This window comes from Narcine bancroftii, chromosome 13, assembly GCF_036971445.1.
Source record: "Narcine bancroftii isolate sNarBan1 chromosome 13, sNarBan1.hap1, whole genome shotgun sequence".
Taxonomy (NCBI): Eukaryota; Metazoa; Chordata; class Chondrichthyes; order Torpediniformes; family Narcinidae; genus Narcine; species Narcine bancroftii.
In genome coordinates this window covers 19920553-19939524 of record NC_091481.1, presented here as the reverse complement: position 1 = coordinate 19939524, position 18972 = coordinate 19920553, and the positions used below count along the sequence as shown (strand labels likewise).

The following is an 18972-nucleotide window of genomic DNA, read 5'->3' as shown; positions in this document are numbered from 1 at the left end:
GAAATATTAAGTGTTTTACTCAGGACATGGTCATAATGATTAGACAGCTTCAGAAGTATAGTTACAAAGAACCTGGTGAGGCTGGCTGGCTTGGAATTTGAAAGATCTGCTGTAATTTACCATGTAACATGCTGTGATTTCAAACATGCTGTAATATAACAATACAATTTAAAAATTAATATTGTTATATAAAGGCAGTGTTGGAATAACTAAATATTTGCTTTAGTTTATTTTTTTTTAGAAAAGACACCTTCCACAGTATTTTGTGCCAGGCAAAGCAGTTTGTGGATATATATATAGATTCACTAAATCTATAAACATCTATTTATATAGATATTTATAGATTCAATATGGTTGTTTGAAGATTTTGGTAATCAAAAATCCCCAAAAAAATGAAACAAATAAATTAAATTTCCTTTATCACAAAATCAGGCATAATTATTTATATAAAATGAGCTTATACAAGTTTCAATAAGGGAAAGGCAGTAACAGATACCTGTTGTGAATTTCTCTGAGACTGCAAGTGTGACTGTAATCGACGAAGGAGAGGTACGCCATTTCTTGATTGTCGTTTAAGTGTCCAGTAAACATATAACCTCTGTATAAACTGCTTTTTTCGTGGTATTGATACTTGACTCATTATTTTATTTAGTCTGTAACGATAATGTCTCTTTTATTAGTCACTTCAGACATCCAACAAACAATAATTTGGAAACCAAGCTCATTTTTAACAATTTTTGCTAAGCTTATTATACTAGATATTTAGAAATAACATATTCTCCAGGATTTTGTATCATAAAAGTATATGTAGATTAGGTAAAAGGAAAAGACTAACTGCAGCTATGATCATTCTGGTAATTTAAACTCTGAAAATCATGACTGATTCATATGATATGCCGTATGTGAATTTAGAGAAGGTACAACTGTATTTACTTAAGACTACATCTGGTTAAAATAAGAGCAAGAAACAACAAATCAAAGATAATATCAGAGGAAAAAAATGCAGAAAGTACTCATAAGGATGTTACTGGAATTGGAGGAGATGTTGGATATGCTGGGGTATTTTCCACTGGAGTGTAGACATTGAGGGGTGATCTTGCAGAGGTGTACAAAATCATGAGGGACATATACAATGCATATAAGACTTTTCCCCCAGGGAGGAGAGTCTAATACTAGGCATAGATTTAAGGTGAGAGGGGAAAGATTTAAAAAGGGACCCAAAGGCAACTATTTCCAAAGGGTGGTAGGTTTTTTTTCCTTCCTTATACTCTTCGGATTTCTATCTAGTAAAGGATCCAAAACAATCGAAATCACCACCCACTAAAATATTCTCATTAGCCTGATTTAACAAGAAAAAAGTTTCTGAAATAAACTGCTCATCATCTGTATTAGGCGCACATAAATTAAGCAGCGTTCAAAATTCCGCAAAAATTTTACAATTAACTCTTAAAACTCTACCAGCATTCCCTTCAGTAGATTCCCATTCAAATGGTAAATTCTTATGAATTAAAATCACAACTCCTTTTGTTTTAGAATTAAAAGAATAAAAATACTTGACCAACCCAGTCTCTTTTTAATTTCAAATGTTCTTTCTCAGTCAAATGTGTTTCTTGTAAAAAAAAACTTCAATTTTCATCTTTTTTATATATGCCAATACTCTCTTTCTCTTTATTGGATTGTTTAATCCCTGAACATTAAAAGTTCCGAAGTTCAATTTAAACATAATTTTAACTATTAGTAAATACACACACTAAAAAAATTAACTTTATAAAATAATGCTCCCCTTTGTATCCTTCAAAAATAAAAAAAAAGGAGGAAAAACCCCTCTTTAAAAAAAAGCAAAACAAAAATTAAAAAACACACACATAAAAAACCACCCAAAGGCAGTATTAGCCTAAAAACTGGGTATGGGAAACCCACTGGTGGCAGATGACTTACAAAGTTTTCGGTGTCATCCACCCCCCCCCCCCCCAGCCGGATACATATTTATGAAATAGATAAACACATTCAAATATAGTCCACATCTTCAACCTAGTAACTCCAAAACCAACGATTGCTCTGGATCTTCGATATCAAGAGGATTCTGTATTTTCTTTCTTTCCATTCTTCCCATTTCCATTGTCATTGCCATTTCTATTTAATCTCCTTTTAGGAGACAAAGGTGGAAAATGACCATTTCTTCTCAATTCCGGTAGGGAATTTGCAAAAACTAAGGCATCATGATCATTTTCAAAAAATTGAGATTGAAAGTTTCCATAAAAAACCTTCAAAATTGCAGGGTAACGAAAAGCAAACTTATAACCTTTTCGCCACAGAACATCTTTAGCTATATTGAACTTCCTGACACAAATCAGCATAAAAAAGCACTCTGTTATTTTGTACCATTAATGGGAATTGGTTTTGTCGTGCTTTTTGTACTGCCATACGCAAAATCATTTCTCTATCCTGGTATTTTAAACAACGAATCGAAAATACTCTCGGCGGTTGTCCTGGAAGCAGTTTTCTTCTCAGAGCTCTATCCATCTCCAAATCTCCAGGAAAGAACTCTTTACCCAAAACTTCTGGGATCCAGTGTTTAAAAACTTTTATAGAATCAGAGCCTTCAATATCTTTTGGGAGACCAACTATCTTCACATTATTTCTCCGACTCTGATTTTCCAAAGAATCAACCTTCTTCAATGTCTCTTTTTTGAATTCCCCAATCTACAAAAGATCCTTCCACTTTTTCTCTATTACGCACCACTTTGACACTCAGAAAAAGCTGTCTCAATTTTCTTGTACAGTATCAACAGATTTAATACACCTATTAATGTCACTTTTGACTACACTCATATCTTGCTTCATATTTGACATTTCTTCACATAAAGTATGCATCTTCATTTTCAACTCCATAAATCCTTGATTCATTTGATCTGATAGTTGTTTTGACATATTACCCATCTGATAAGCAATCACTTTCAAAACTGTAAATACTGAATCGATTCCAGGATTTGATTCCGCTTTTTGAGGTTCACCTTCATAGGTTGCTGTCTCCCCCTGCTGGACGTATTCTGCAAAGGTAAGCAATTCCTCTTCTGTCGGTGTGAATGCCTTGGCAGTGCGGCTGTGGGTCTGGACACCCGATGCTGGCACCCCGACCTCTTTGGGGCGCTGGCATTCAGGTTCCCCCGCAGCCCACACCTTATCATGGAGCTCCTTGACGCGTGACGCTCCACGCAGGCCGGGCAAAGCCACGGGGTGCATTGGAGTGTCTTCCGACGCTACTCTGCGGGTCCCTAGGCTGCCCGGCAAGATCGTGGGGCTGCAGGTGTCCCTGTCGACCGTGTCATCCGCGCGGATCGGCTGTGGCCGAACTCACCAAGGGTCCGGCGCCATCTTGCGGGAGCAAGGTCGGTGCCGGTGTCAAAATCAGCCGGGCTGGGGTCCTCTGGGCCTTGGGAATCGCCGAAATCGACTCCGAGATTTCCACTGTAAACGTAGGCTGTAAACGTATTTTTAACTAATTTTAAACAACTTAAAAGTCAGGCATTTAATGTTCCAGCTGGGAAAAAGTGGAATAGACGTCTTGCCATGCCCCCAAGGGTGGTAGGTCTGTGGAACAAATTGCCAGAGGAAGAAATGGTGGGTATTTAGACAAGTACATGATAGGAAAGTTTCAGAGGAATATGGACCAAATGCAGACAAATGGTCTTAGCTTGGGAAAACAACTCTGTCAGCATTGACAGGTTGGGCCAAAAAGTCTGTTTTCATGCTGCTGAACTCTATGACTCTACAAGGAAAATAGTTTGTGGAATTAGGGCAAGTTTATCTTTTAAAAATATCTTAACAAAATTGCAGGTTACATTTACTTAGAATGTAATCATATGCACTTTTAGTGGAACTACTTTAAAGAAAATCAGTCTGTAATAGAATGTGCTTTCTAATTTACAGCCTAGAACTCCACTAATAATTCAGTAATTACTGTTCTATTTATAACCATAAAACATACTTCAGTAAAAAAAAAGACCTTAATCTCATTACATGACCAGAGTATAGGAAAGGTACAATGCAACAATGTAGTACAGATATGACTCGTATATTCATTAATTGGATAGTTTTGTTAAGTACCAATATTAATCCATTAAGATCTACTCAAAATCAGTTTGACGCCCTACCCAGAATAGGAGCCTAATGTTCTCTGACATCCATTTCTTAACAAATCCAGATTTTTGCCAGCTAAGCATTCAATCAACTGACATCATCACAAATTCAGAGAACAATCCAGTACTCTTGATAGGAATGCCATGCAATTCTTGATAAATGAATCAAATTGTCTGGAACTGCAGGGCCCCATATTGTCATGTACTGATCTTCTAACTACAAATCCACCTAACTGTCAACATCCATTTTGAAAACAATGGCTTTCAATCCTATCATTACCAAATGTTGTTCAATTACCAATTTTGTTACAATTAAACTACTTGTTCAGCAAATTAATCTTCCTCCCTTCTTTCTGGTTATTCATCCTATAGGATGATGATGGAACCTTTCAGTCAGTTTGGGGGATTTGGTACAAGGATACCCCACTCCTCAGATTTAGGCAAGTAGGGGTTTCACAGGTCCAGACCCACACTCTCGACATCCCCTCCTGGATTCAGCAGCATGGTGAGGTCCAAGACAGTTGGGGAAAGTTCTGTTGCAGTGAATGGCAAGATCGAGGTTTGATGCAAGAGATGCTCTTTCTGTGCTTCACGACGCTTGTTTGCTAGATGTCCGTTGACCCTACAAGAGGGTTTATCATCCTGCAGGGTGTCTAGCCACCCTCCTCAACTGGCAAGCCTGCTGGGGAAGTTGGTTTAGTCGCCGACCACCTGACTATTCAACAGTATTACTGGGTTATATGGAACTTCATAAATGTTAAATTCTGTGCACAGTATAAGAATTGCCTGATACCAGTGAACTTGGAGGAGTGAGAAATGAGATTGAACTGTGAATTAAAGAACTTTTCTGAACTTGTAAACACATTACATACACTTAGAATTAGAAGGGGGTTAAGTTAGGCTAAGCTAATAGAAATAAGTTTGAGTTTGATTCTGTTTTCGTGTTTAAAAATAATTAAAAGCAACTTTTCTTTAAGTAACCATTTGTCTTGGTGAATTTCTATTGCTGCTGAGTTTTGGGGTCCTCTGGGCTCATAACACCTGACATTATATGAATCTTATTAAATCAAGCACTTCTTTCATACCAATCATAACAGGGGAATAGAAAGTGAAACTGAAATCATTACATAAAATGAAACTTTGCACAAATGGAAAATAAACTTTTCACATGGCCCCTCAAGTGAACATAACTAACACCAGAACTTTAAATTATTTGCTCATCTTCTCACTATATGAGAGATCCTGGCATGTTGAAAGCCATTTGTTGTAATGGCATCTTCAAAGTTATTTAATTGACAATTAAGTATTTTGGGACTATACAAAAGGAGAAAATGGAACAAGGTCCAATGTCTCTGTTTTCTAAATCTAATGGGCATCAAAGAAGCAATAAAGCTTCAAACATTTAGTTTTTTTTATTTTCATTTTTAATTTTGAAAATAAAGCCATCTTTTATATCCTTGTTTACCTACAGTTTTCTGCATACTAATTTCAAGGAAATTATAATAGAAACCTCAAGGAATGCATGCAATCACTACTAAAATCATTTGAATTTATGCACAGTAAGTACATTATATAAAAATATCAATACTTGTAGATAAAAGTTGTCAAGAAAATTTTAAAAGGAAATATGACAGATAATGTGTGCTTGTAAAGATAATTTTTGGGAGATAAATTGGGGCAGGTTTTTTAGTAGGTCACATACAAACACTTTAAAACAGATCTTATTTAAAATACTGGAGCTCTGCTCATGCTAGACCTTCCGGCTCCAAGACCCTTTGCAAAAGCTTTGGAGAGTGCCCAAGAGGTTTCACTAATAGATAGTTGTTTACAAAAAGGCAACAGATAAAAGAACTTGTTTGAGCTGCCTGGAGTAGAACTTGATGTTCTAAGAGGGTCATGTGGTTTTTGCAAGCAGAGAGTAAAACAGACTTTTCGCTAAGAGAGGGAGGATTCAGTTTTACAGTTCAGTAGCAGCTGGGACTGGGACAGGACAAGCTGGCAAGCTTATGGAAAAAAAACATTTGGAAGACGGGTTGTGAATGCTTAGTTCAGCCTGTTCAAAGCCTTTGAGGAGAGGACTGGCTGCCTAATGTTTCACTTGAAATAAGAGAAACAAAAAGGAACTCTGTAGTGACCTGAAAGAAAGAGGTCATCATCTGGAAAATCCTGATGGGGCAAGTTTCTTCTGCAAGACCCTAAAGTGGCTCATCAGAAGGAATCAGCTGTGGGTGTCCAATGAGAAACAAATCTCTGAAAATCAACAAGAACCATCCTGAGTGGTAACCATTTACCTTTCAAGCACCAAAGCCTGGTGAACTTCATAAATGTTAAAATCTGTGCAGTTTAAGAAATGCCTGATACCAGTGAACATGGAGGAGTGAGAAGTGAGATTGGACTGTGAATCAAATAAATTTTCTGAACTTGTATACACATTACATATATGTGCGCTGAGAATTAAAAGGGGGTTAAATTAGGTTAAGCTAAGTTAATAGTAATAAGTTAGAGCTTAATCCTGTTTTTACGTTTAAAGATAATTAAAAGTAACTTTTGTTTAAGGTACTATTTGTCTTGGTGAATTTCTATTGCTGCTGGGTTTTGGGGTCCTCTGGGCTTATGAACACAAATCAGCAAAGAATAAACTTTCTTTGAAAAGATGGGTCAGCTCTATTCTTACAAGGTAGTTTGCCAAAACATTTCCAAAGTCTAGGCCACACCTTTAATTAGTAAGGCATTAGTAACTTTGTCTTATTTAATTTTATATCTTGCAAGTTTTTAATTATACTGAAATTTTAAAAAGAGCACAAATTTTGACCCATATATTTAAATAATCTTTGACTTATTAGCTATTACTACTGAGGAATGAATAGTATACTTTATTCACACGGATGTGAAAAAAAAATAATCAAGTGGTTAGGAGATAATGATGTATTTTCTCTTCCCACCCACCCCACAAATTTATTTTCAGTTTCATATGAAGTCCAATATTATTTTAATTATCTGATGGTAGGTAAAACAGAGAGGAACAGAAAATAAATACTTTACATTCCCTCCACAAGCATCTTTATTACACTGAAAATCCAACTTTTTGCCCAAGCTTTTTATCATCTGCACTAATCATTAGTTTCTTTGATAGCTCTCAAACTCTAGTTATGCATGTTTTACCAAACGGAAAACATTAAGGTCTGGCTGCCATTTGAAATAGAAACTGTAACATTAACAACTGCATTTTCACATGCAATGCAAAATTGGTTATTTTTCCAAATACTGAGGTAACTGCTGCAAAACAAACTGTTACTTTCTTCTTAAAAATCTTCTGAGTGCCCCAGCTCACTATTAGTTGGGATTTTAGTACCAAAGGCCCACATTGGTTCACAGTCAATCCCACTCACAGAGCCAAAGTGTTAATTTACTGTCAACACAAATATACTACAAGAGTTAGAAGGTGATGGAAGAATGCTAGTGTCTTACAGTACATGCTAATACTCTTTATTTTTGCATTTATAATATAGAATTCAGCCTAAATTTGATCTGAAGTATAGGTATACCCCGCTTTACGAAACTAGAACATTCATATGAAACCTCTCGTGAGGCGAAGACCCATTCACTACTATTGAAGGCCATTTTCATAAAAGCAAAAACCCATTCAAATCCTTTCATAAAAGTGAACACAGGTTTCTTTGCAGAAGCGAATTTTCATAAAGTGGTGTATATATGTAATAGAAAACCCAATCCATGGATACTGATTACAAAGCTATTTTGTTAAAGGATAAACCATGAGGTTTATAAAAGTAAAATGGGGCAGATACAGTAAATCTGAAGTAAAATGCAATGCTGAAAATAGTCAAGTAAATCAACATCTGTGGAGAGAAACACAAGCCCCTTTTACACAGCAGGAATATTGAGCCTTTACTGCACCACGCCGTTCTGTGTAAAAAAAAAAGTACAAACATGGAAGGGGGTGGGGGTCATTGTAGTCCCGCCTTTAAGTCAGCAGTAATGGTAGTCACAGCGCCGAATCGCATTATGCTGTCATTGTGTTGTTCAGTGTAAACAAGTAAAGCTGGCTTAATGGCAGTTTCTAGCTTGCATTCGAAAGTGAACAACCTCCAGGGATATACTCACTAATGGTAATTCAATTATATGTTTCAGAAATGTCTGTTTTGTTACTACGGAAAGCCATTAATGTTTTCATTACAAAAGATGCCACTCAAATTAAAATTATATTTGTTCTATTGAGAATCCCATTATAAATCTGTAAGATTTTAAAACCATCCAAGAATTAACCCAGAATGTATAATACAGGTGAAATATTCCACCTGTTTAGTAACTGATGACTTTAGAACCACTAAAGTCTAAAGAATCACTAACATTTTAAAAATCCTAAAAGCAATGATTTTTTTTCTGCTAGTGGTTCTAAAGTCATTTATCTATAAAAAAGCATTCCCTCTTTCCTCTACCACTATTAATTATTTTTTTCTTTTGTCATGCCATTGGAGATTGCTTTATAGTTATACTACTACAGGTGAACCCCGAGTTGATTTACAAACCACTACCCAAAATTTTGAGGTGGAATTAAATTTGCTCTCACAAAATGTATATGTATGTGTGTGGGGGGAAAGAGAGGAAGAAAGGCAAATAAAACAAAATGTATTCTATCAGTTAGTTTTTTTGACATATGTGGAGATATGACAATATGACATCATTTTGTGCTGTGGAAGCATGCAATGTGGCTGGCTTTCTCAGAATGCAACACCCCCCCCCCATGCAGAAGTCACCTGAAGTTTTCTCACCAACATAGAATAGTCATATTCCCAGCATTTACTAAATACTAATCTTCACCAAACAGATGCTGTCACTATGTCAGGTCATTTAGTAATTTCTCAATCCATAACAGAGTAGCAGCTATACTTTGTGAGGTATTTGAGGAGATTCTGTATGTCACCAAAGACTCTCGAAAATTTCTACAGGTATACCGTGGAGAGCACTCTGGCTGGTTGCATCACTCTCTGGTATGGAGGCACTAAATCTCAGGACAATAAAAAAAACTCCACGACGTGGAGTCTTAAAAAAGCAGCATCTACCCTCAAAGACCCCCACCAAGCCATGCATGCCCTCTTCACTTTGCTTCCATGGGAAAAAGATACAGGAGCCTAAAGACAAGCACTCAGCAGCACAAGGACAGCTTCTTCCCCACTGCCATCAGATTCCTGAATAATCAATGAACCAAGACACTGCCTTATTTTCGTGACTCTTTTTAAATATTTAAGATATTTATAATATAAATGTTTGCATTACGACGCTGCTGCAAAACACTGAATTTCGTGACTTGTTTATGACAATAAATTCTGAGAGTGAAAAGTAACTTTAGATACAAAAGGATTAGGTAATGCAAATATGTGATTGCCAGGGAAACAGTTAATCAGGCTGTAGCTTATGAATGCTGGTGATACTTGGTATTTTGGGATTAAATCAAAAAAGTTGAAAGCTTCCTGGCACTCAGTTTGTCATTTGCCGATGTTCTCCTGATAATTCAGAGAAATTATCTCATTCTCTTCCAATATAATTACTGTTTTACTTTCATGTTTTATTTTCAGCCACTGTTCATTGTTTCTCTGTTTCAGGTATTTTTCCTTTTGTATTTCTCTTCTCACACATCCATGGAACACAAGACCATGAGTGAACATGATGGGTGACACAGTCATAGAGCTGCTGCCTCAATGCCAGAGAACTGGTTTCAATCCTTACCGCAGGTGCCTCCTGTGTGGAGTTTGCATGATCTGCGACTATGTGTGTTTCCTTTGTGGCATTCTGTTTCCTTCCATATCCTAAAAATGTGTGGATTGGTAAATTAATTGACTACTGTAAATTGCTCCTAATGAGCAGATGAATGGTAGAATCTGGGAGGGAGCTAATGAGAATATGGGATTAATGTAGGGTTTGCATAATGGGTGCTTGATTAGCATAGGCAATTTAATTCTAGAATGCTCATTATGTTAAAAATGAAAAATTGGATAGGTTCCTCTCTGACATTTTATGTGTAATGTAACAGATTCAGTATTGGCATTAAAAAGTGTGTTGTAGAATCAGATTGACCTTTTGTGGCATTGATTTAAATGGCTGACCAAAAACTTTAAAGTAATCTTTCAGGTTTCCAACAATTTAGCTTTAGGGATTCAACAACAAAAAGACAATACAACTATTTTTAGACAGTTATTAATGAAATTAATCTTATTTTTAAGTCTACAGATTTTAACATAAATCTTTCAAATGAAAATCAGGCCACTCACCTATCTGGCTGAATGCATGGAACAGATATGATAGGTACAGTAGTACTTTTTTCAGTTAAGACTTTCTGTGCCTTCTTTGTCTTCTGCCTTGTCTTACACTTAGCTTTTGTTGCCTTGTTAGGTGAATCCTTTCGACATATGCCATTTTTTAGTTCAGCTGGTTCATAAATGTTTAGTGGCCTTCTCACACACCCTGGAGGTGTATGCACAGCACAGTAAGCAGTCTTTTTCACATTGAATGTCGTTGTTCCATTTGATTCAGTTTCTTTAACAGGCTCCATTTTCATGTACAGACCTGCTTGTTGAGCACAAGTTACATGGAATGCTGTGTAACAATTTGCCTTATGACACTGAATACAAGCACCAAGCCCTTTCTGTTTGCAGAGGTAGCATGTCAGTTTCCACCTGGCGGCTGGAATGTTTTTGACACCATCAATAGGTTCTATGAATACAGTGTTCGCAAATCCAACTTCAGGAACCCAGAGAGCACATACAACATGTCCCCATTGACCATCATCTGTTTTCTTGAAAGCTCCACCCTTATTTGGGCACAAGATGCAATCAACAGACCGAGATGATGATTGCAAGCAACGACGGCACAACCATTGTCCTTCGGGTATATATGGAACTCCATAGCATTCCTGATGCACTGCTAAATTACACATGTCACAAAACAATATTACATTACTGTTTTGACATTCTCCATCCATGCATATACAGCAAACAGCATCTTCATCAATTAAAGACTGAGGATCGCCTTGATTAGAATTTTCAAAGTAAGATTCCTTTTCTAGTTTATCCATAAGAAATTCAAATACATTCTGTGAAACCACACTCAGACCATCACTTTTACGCCTTTCATTAATCATTTCTAACCAGGCATAATCTTCCTCATCCATATCATACTCAACTTCATTATTGAGCTCCTCTGGGGACTTTTCAATGAGCCTGTAATAAGATGAAGGTCGACGAGGAGCAGAAGGTGGTTCATAATCTACAATTCTAAACCGTGGTTCTGGTAATGCATTTATTTGAGTTTGAGCACCATGGGTACTCTGAGTAATAACATCCTTTTTTTTAACTTTATTGGATTTGCACCTTTTACTCTTTGCAAAAACAGGCGGACGTTCACTGTTTTCCTTGTTGCTATTACATTCAACAATTTCTTGGGCAGTTAAGTCATCTTCTGATATAATTTCCAAAGGATCATAAATACTGATTCTGTGCAGCCGCCCATCAATTTCCATTTCAACCATTCGCTGAGCTTGAGCATATGTCAGCATTTCACGGCTTGGTGAATGTTTTAGCTTGCAAGGTGAAGCTGGACGACTTGCTGTCCCTCGTTGACACCTTCCTTTCCTTCTCATTGTTAATAAGGAAGACAGCTGAAAAAAATTCATAAAATCAAAACCCATTCCTAAGCAAGTCAGTAACAAAACATTGCAAGATGTTTGAAGTTAAAATGTGCCAAATACATCAAAACCTGTTTTTGATCATGGGAAATTCTGCAGCAGGTTTCTTTTCTTGAGTAGTTTTTTTTTGCACTACAAATAAGTTCCTCGTCCGCAGGAAAAATATTCTCAGGGTTGAATGTGATGTCATGTATGCACTGATAGTAATTCTGAAATGTAAACCAGTCATTCATTTTCTATGATCTCTGTGAAATCTAAATTATGCTAAGCAGTAACCTAATAGGAGCAATCAAACCTTATAGCACCTTGAGAGGCCATTCAGTCTAGTATTGGCTTTTTTAAAAAAAACCCAGAGCTTCTCAATTTATATCTCATTATCTTATATTCTCCTTCAAGTATTAGAGTCCTTGTTTTTAAACATTTATTCATTTTTCTCCAATAAAACTACCAGAATATTCCAAAAGGTCATTTGATGCTCCAACAACAATTTCTTCTCTCCTCAACTCTTTGGTGGTAACTTTAAATTGATGATTCTTTATTGACTATTGGTTGAAGATTTCTGTGAATTTATAAATATTTGAGTTTATAAATTACACTTTTCACTCCCATGACTATATACCAGTATATCTCATTACAGGTACTACAATTTCCCTTCTCTGATTTTAATGCATGCTGTATAATACTTTGACCAGTCTAATCAATAGTGTGCAAAAAATTAACTGTACTAAGATCCCCCTGTAAAAAGCAGAAATTTGTATTTTGTTCATGCTTTAACAAGTACATCATAAAGTAAACAACATAAAATTATGACTCAGTAATCATTTACATTTACCAAATCCAAGCATTTGTTAAAAGGTGTGAGATTGAGTGGCAACTGAAGTTCAAATGGACTTAGTTGTGCTTGTACTAAGGATGCAACAAATAATTGAGGGCAAACACCATGCTAGTCTATATAATGAGACCACACTTAGGAGCAATATTCAGTTTTAGAGAACTTAATCCAAAGATGGGGGTGGGGTGGGATTACAGCAAAGATTGAACTGGTTTACTAAATGACGACAAATGGAGAAGATGGAATTGCATTAGATGTAAAGGTTTTAGAATTGGGGAACAACTATTACCAAAATGATCTCAGGGATGTTTATACAGATTGGTAAAATTAGAATAATTCTCTTTGGAGCAGAGGAAGATAGTAAAGGGATCTGATATTTAAATACTCATTTGCTTGTAAAACGACACAGTAAGAAACTGCTCATATCTGTTGAAGGGCACAGAAGTGATTGACAAAAACTGAAGGAGGACAATATATTAAAAATAAAAGGGTTGCCAAGTTACAGTCTAGAATCAGCAATCAGGGATAGTGATGGAGATTGATTCCATTGTAGCATTCAAAGGGCAGTTGGACAAGCATCTGGATACTTGACCAGGTGACACAGGAATGTACTGCTTTAGTAGAGCCAAATTTCACTTTGACCTGACCAATGGCCAACTTCCATGTTTTAACAATTCTGTGACTCAATTCGATCTAAACCCCCACCACCTCACCTGATTTGATATGTAAAGGAGTAACATAAAAAAAGTTGTCTTTACAATTAGTTTTACTGTAAATTCAACCACAAGAAGGCTATTTAAAATTCAAATAACAAAACTACAGATTATTAGAATGAATGTTCTAGACCCTTTCATTCACTTAAAGTCCAGAGACAGGTTGCAAAGACAAATCATATTGGGCAAAATTCTATAACAAAAAAACAACGTGGTCTTATCGGCAGGTCAGCAGAGAGAGATAAAACAATCCCAAGTAAGGTACCTTCGTAATCTTCAAATTACAATGAATCAACAAACTGAAAACCAAGTCGCAAAATAACTCGGAACAGGCACAAATCGGACGTCCATCACGTGCAACTGTTGTGGATGTTCACAACACTGAACTTTATTTCTCCCCAAAATGAAAACATTTCTTGTGATATAGAGAATTTAGGTTAAAAAAAGACTTAAGTTAAAATGTGATGATTAATCATAAACAGGGAAGCCAGAACGGACAGAGAGTTTACTAGCAGTCAAGGACAGAAGGAGCTGCTGAATATGTTTTTTTAAACCTATCTTTTCATGGTCATAGTGAGAGACATGCAGGAGACAAAGGATTGATAAGAAGTGTGAGAAACAGAATTCAGTGAATGTAGAGTTCACAGCGTACGTAACGAACGTGATAATTAATAATGCAGTTATACTTAGAATGTTTTTGTAATACTAACCAATTAAAACAGTATTAATAAGAAGGGGAAGGGCAAATAATAAAGGTATAAAAATCAATGCACTGTATGTATCGGGGCTTAACTGGTGAGAAACCAGTTGAGTCCAACTCTGCAGACTTGTAAATAAAGCTTGTCGTGTCATCAGTTTTAAAGAGACTCATGTGTGAGAAGTTTTATTTCTGACATTTCTAACTCCCACAAAATGCTTTAAAGTTTGGCCACACTGGTGAATAATTTGGAAGCACGAGAGGAAGAGGCCTTTACCGCTCACAGAACAAAGACGAAGAAAAGGCACCGGCAGGCATTATACACTCAAATCTTTGCTTCCCAAAGGTTTATTAAAACCACGAGCATCTCAAATTATGCTTCCAGTCCTGTGATTGGGGAAAACCAGGAAAGGTCTTGGGACAAGTGGGAAGATGCCACCCATATATCAGCAGCAAAGGGAGAACAGATCAATTTCACTTCCACTGGCGGCCACTCTCGCTGACGGGTGCCATTGGGCCAACCCGGAAGTGGGACCCGGCCGGGATCCGCGGGGGGGGGGCGCCGTGACGTCACTGCGGCAGGCGCTTACCCGGGCCTGTTTGAATGAGAGGCGGCCGACACGCCCGCCATCACCCACCCCCTCGGCGCCACTCGCACCTTTCCCCCCCCCCCCCCAACACACCGCCCCTCCTCCCCCGCCGCCGCCAAGAACGCGCTGACCTCGGGCACTTCCCCCACCCCCAGAACACACCCGTCCCTCTCAGTCAGCGCGACTGAAAACATGGCGCCCGACAAAACGAACCCAGGCAGCAGGTGACGGGCACCTCTCCCCCTCCTCCCCGACCCCTCAAAGGCTCAACTTACCGGCTATCAGGAAGAGCGGAGAGTCCGTGGTGGGGGGGTCGGAAGCCGAAGCGCCTCTCCACGCAGCAGGCCCCCCCCGACTCCGCTTGAGAGGCGCTCATGAAACGGACGGCGCGCGCGCGCGCGCTCGAGGTTCCCGCCTCCTCCCTCCCCCCCCCCACCGCGCGTCCAACCGTCGCCGAACCGGCCGCGGCTCGCGCGGGCGCTTGCTTTCCCGCGCCACCCCCCGTCGCCCCTCCGCTTCTTTCTCGAACGCTCCAGTGCCGCGAGTGAGTGACTCGGTGCTGGGGAGGGGGGGGGGAAGGGAGGAGGAGGAGGAGTCGGGGGTGGGTGGATGGAAAGGGGGGGGGGGGACTGCGCTTCTTCAACAACAATGCACCGTTTCGGTTGCTCAAGACGTCCCAGGCGCCGACGTCACGCGGCCGCCCGCTGGCAGCCAATCGCCGTTGGCTGTGGGGGGGGGGGTCCGCGAGACGGGGACCGGGCCCGCCAATCAGAGCGCGGGGTGAGGTCCGGCGAGGCGCCGCTCTCGGGCTGTGCGGGCGGGCGGGAAGGAGGGAGTCGGAGCCCTGACGGCAAGGGCCACCTCCCTTTGCGAGCCCTCGATTGGGACGAGGAGGGAGCCCTCCCCACCCCGCCCCGGGACATGGAAGGGTCACGGGAACAGAGGGGAGGGAGTGGGTTTCCGCCGCCCATTGGCAGCCCCCCCCCCCCCAACCGCCCCGGGACGTGGAAGGGTCACGGGAACAGAGGGGAGGGGGTGGGTTTCCGCCGCCCATTGGCAGCCCCCCCCCCCCCCCCGCTTTCCTGCAGGAAACTATGGTTAAAGTTTCAAGAAAACAATGATGGAGAAATTCAGCAGGTCAATTTAGCAAAGATCAATAGACAACGTTTGGGGTTCGAACCCTCCATCAAGGTCTGGGCATAACCCAGGAAGGCCTTGCTTCACAAGGGAGCAGGTGGCCTAAGAACCACTGTGGCCCATCAAACCTGTTTGCCCCACCTACTCTTGAAGAATGACCCCCCCCCCCCCCTACACACCCCAGCTCCATAGCCAAGAAAGTCCAGCAGAGCCGCTACCTCCTGCGAAGTCTCCCACGCTCCACCCTCCTCACCACGTTCTGCAGAGCCATCCCGTGCGGCTGCGTCGCCGCCTGGCGTGGACCACCGCAAGGCCCCGCAGGGGAGAGTGAAGTCGGCGGAAAAGATCGCTGGGGGCTCTCTTCCTACCCTGAAGGACATCGACCACCCCTGATGCAGGCGAAGGGCAATAAACTCCACGCGCAACCCCTCGTGTAAACTGTTCTTCCCTTCTGCCGTCTTGTAAGAGGTTCCGTAGCACTCAGGTCATTCCGTCCAGATGAGGCAAGTTTCCCCCCCCCCCCTCCCCAAGCCATTAGACTCCTAAATTCCCAGAACTTATATGGATAGTGTATTGTGGACTTTTACTGTATACATTTTAATATTTCAATGTGTTTAACTTCTTCTGACTTACATTTATGCAAATATGGTCGTGGAGAAAAACTATTTCATCTTTACCGTGCAAGCATGGTATGAACGATAAATAAAGGTGACGACTTAATACCTATGAATGCCGCAAGACTGGCTCCTGTGTTTTTACATTCTCCAGCAGCTTTTCCTTGTTGACATCTCACTGTGCTGGAAGATCAAGAAGTTTCGGGCAGACCAAAGAACGTCTTTTAGCAAGTTTATGATCTTCCAGCAACTCTGGAAATCTCTCTGGATCAAGTTTAATATTAATTTTCTGATTCTTTATACTGCAATAACTGAAAAGACGTTAGGAACAAAATTATATATTTGCAGGGTTTGCTCATTTTAGTACATCAAATATGTACTAATGAATGGCATGGAATAATCATACTGATGTGTCAGTTGCTCAGTTTTTAAAAAATTACCTCGTTTGTGTTGTAAAAATGTTTAACACACTCCAGAACAGCCTGTAAAATCAGAAAGTCTTCTGTCTTCTGCTGGAGATGAACCATGGCAAGGGCTGCTGCATCTTTCTCTCTCCATCTCACACAGACACACACACTCTCAAATCCACATGCTGCAAAGAGGTGACCAGCTGTCTCCATTGCACTGCAGTTGTCTTGGGGACAACATTTGTTGTGGGTGATATTCTATCATGCAAGAAAGATCTGACTGGGAGGGGTCCTATGTCAGTTAGGTAAAATCATGCTCCATGTCTGATCAGGCATTCCTCCAAATGTCCCGGTCAGTCTGCACAGGGAACCAACCCTGATGATTGAACACAGCTTTGTCACAAAACAGTCACTTGATCTCTGAGATGACACTGTGAATGCTTACCTTTCAATTTATTCCTTTCAACAGCATCTTTATTATGTAGCAGGTGAAAGTTTCAAGATACTGTAAGAATCTAAAATGAAATTCAGCACTTTATTATAGTAAATATTCATTACTGTAATATTTCAGTGAAATATTTAACATCTCATTACTATATATCTCATCAATATATAAGGCTATGTATTTGAGACGAGAAATGGAGAACAGGCACTTTCTCATATAAATATTAAATATGTCTCCCTTCTTCAATTCAGAATGATTTCAATATTTAGATTCTTTAAAGCTAGCTTAATTGTTAGTCCTTCCTCCTTCCTTCAGAGTATAATTAAACTACTCTTCAACTCACTGTGGCTGCATGAAATAACATCAAATTCTAAAACCATTTGTCTCCGTAATCACCTGAGACAACATGTACAGTGGCTGTAAGCTTAGAAGTCTAAATATAAACAAGGAATAATAAAAATGCACATCACATTCTAATGATCATTATTATAACTATAACAGAAAATGGATCAAGTTTAATATTAATTTTCTGATTCTTTAAACTGCAATAACTGAAAAGATGTTAAGAACAAAATATATTTGCAGGGTTTGCTCATTTTAGTACATCAAATATGTACTAATGAATGGCATGGAATAATCATACTGATGTGTCAGTTGCTCAGTCTTTAAAAAATTACCTCGTTTGTGTTTTAAAAATGTTTAACACACTCCATAAAGTATTTAACAATCTTGGGAGCCTTTTTCAGGGAAGATATTTATTCATGGGATATGATGATGCTTTGTTTACTGCCTATTTGTCTTGGTTCTTCAGCTATATTAATGTGTCTGGTAAAGGCAAATTTAACAGTGACAAGAAAGTTTAATGTTTGTCTCTAATCAGGAAGATGTATTTGTAGGAGAGAGTGTTGCTATCACATTACTGCTGGATGTCCTGATTGGCAGAATTTGGGGTGTGCTTATATTGGTTTTGGTCTCTTTGATTTGGTATACCTTGCAGCCAAAATGGTGACATTAATATTCAGATGCTGATCAATTGGTTTGCATTGGCCTGGTTTGCATCAAGCTGCTTGGAATATTGTCTTATTTCCACAGGCAGCTTATGTATTTCACTAAAGAGTACCTCTTACCGAAGATCCAAAAACCAAACTTTTTTAAAATAAATTTTAAAATTTATTTGTCACCAACGTGACGTCACAAGTGGGAAAAAATTCAGAGCCCACGTGGGGCTCTGAAGCTTTGTTGGCGCCAGTTTGATTACAATAACAGTTTTTTTTTTTAATCTTTGTTTTTGTCCAAGAAGATGCCAACACTGGTCCTGTACAAAGTTAGATAATTTTTGACAAGGTGTTTTTGAAACTTTAGCTAAAGTGTTGGACCTAGATTTATAGCCAAATGTACTCTCAGCTATTTTTGGGATCACAGTATTGGGATCAAGTTTTGTACCTGCTTCACCCCAAAGGATAGCAGCCTTTTCAACAGTGATGGCAAGAAGAGCTAATTACTCAAATGGAAAGATTGCAATCCGCTTACTTGACTTCCATTGCTTTCCTCCATTATGTCATGCCTAGTTGTTGAAAAAAATTAGGTCGGACATTTGACACTACCTTTAACCGAAAAAACTTGACGACCATTTATTCAATATTGTATACGACTCAAACTAATAAACAAAATTGAACCACTTCCAGTTTGTTGTTTTTTT

The 18972-nt window shown here is 39.1% G+C and overlaps 1 protein-coding gene and 1 long non-coding RNA gene across 13 annotated transcripts in view; one reads left to right on the top strand and one right to left on the bottom strand.

The window, feature by feature from the left end:
* The window catches only part of brd1a (bromodomain containing 1a), a 51783-nt gene extending 36498 nt beyond the window's left edge, over nt 1-15285 (bottom strand). For 6 of the 12 annotated variants that reach the window (XM_069908212.1, XM_069908211.1, XM_069908213.1 and 3 more), the window contains exons 1-3: nt 14946-15284; nt 10427-11811; nt 497-653 (exon numbers count right to left, since the gene is read on the bottom strand). In XM_069908212.1, the coding sequence (XP_069764313.1) occupies nt 497-653; nt 10427-11793 (1524 nt within the window). In that variant the 5' untranslated portion in view covers nt 11794-11811; nt 14946-15284. Of the gene's footprint in view, nt 1-496; nt 654-10426; nt 11812-11901; nt 12048-14945 lie in introns of all 12 variants that reach the window. The other 6 variants (XM_069908217.1, XM_069908218.1, XM_069908219.1 and 3 more) reach the window with 4 other exon arrangements.
* LOC138748296 (uncharacterized) lies at nt 14794-18953 on the top strand. The gene is made up of 2 exons (XR_011347922.1): nt 14794-15214; nt 16576-18953. It is a non-coding gene; the product is annotated as an uncharacterized lncRNA (long non-coding RNA).
* Nucleotides 18954-18972: the final 19 nt, after the last annotated feature.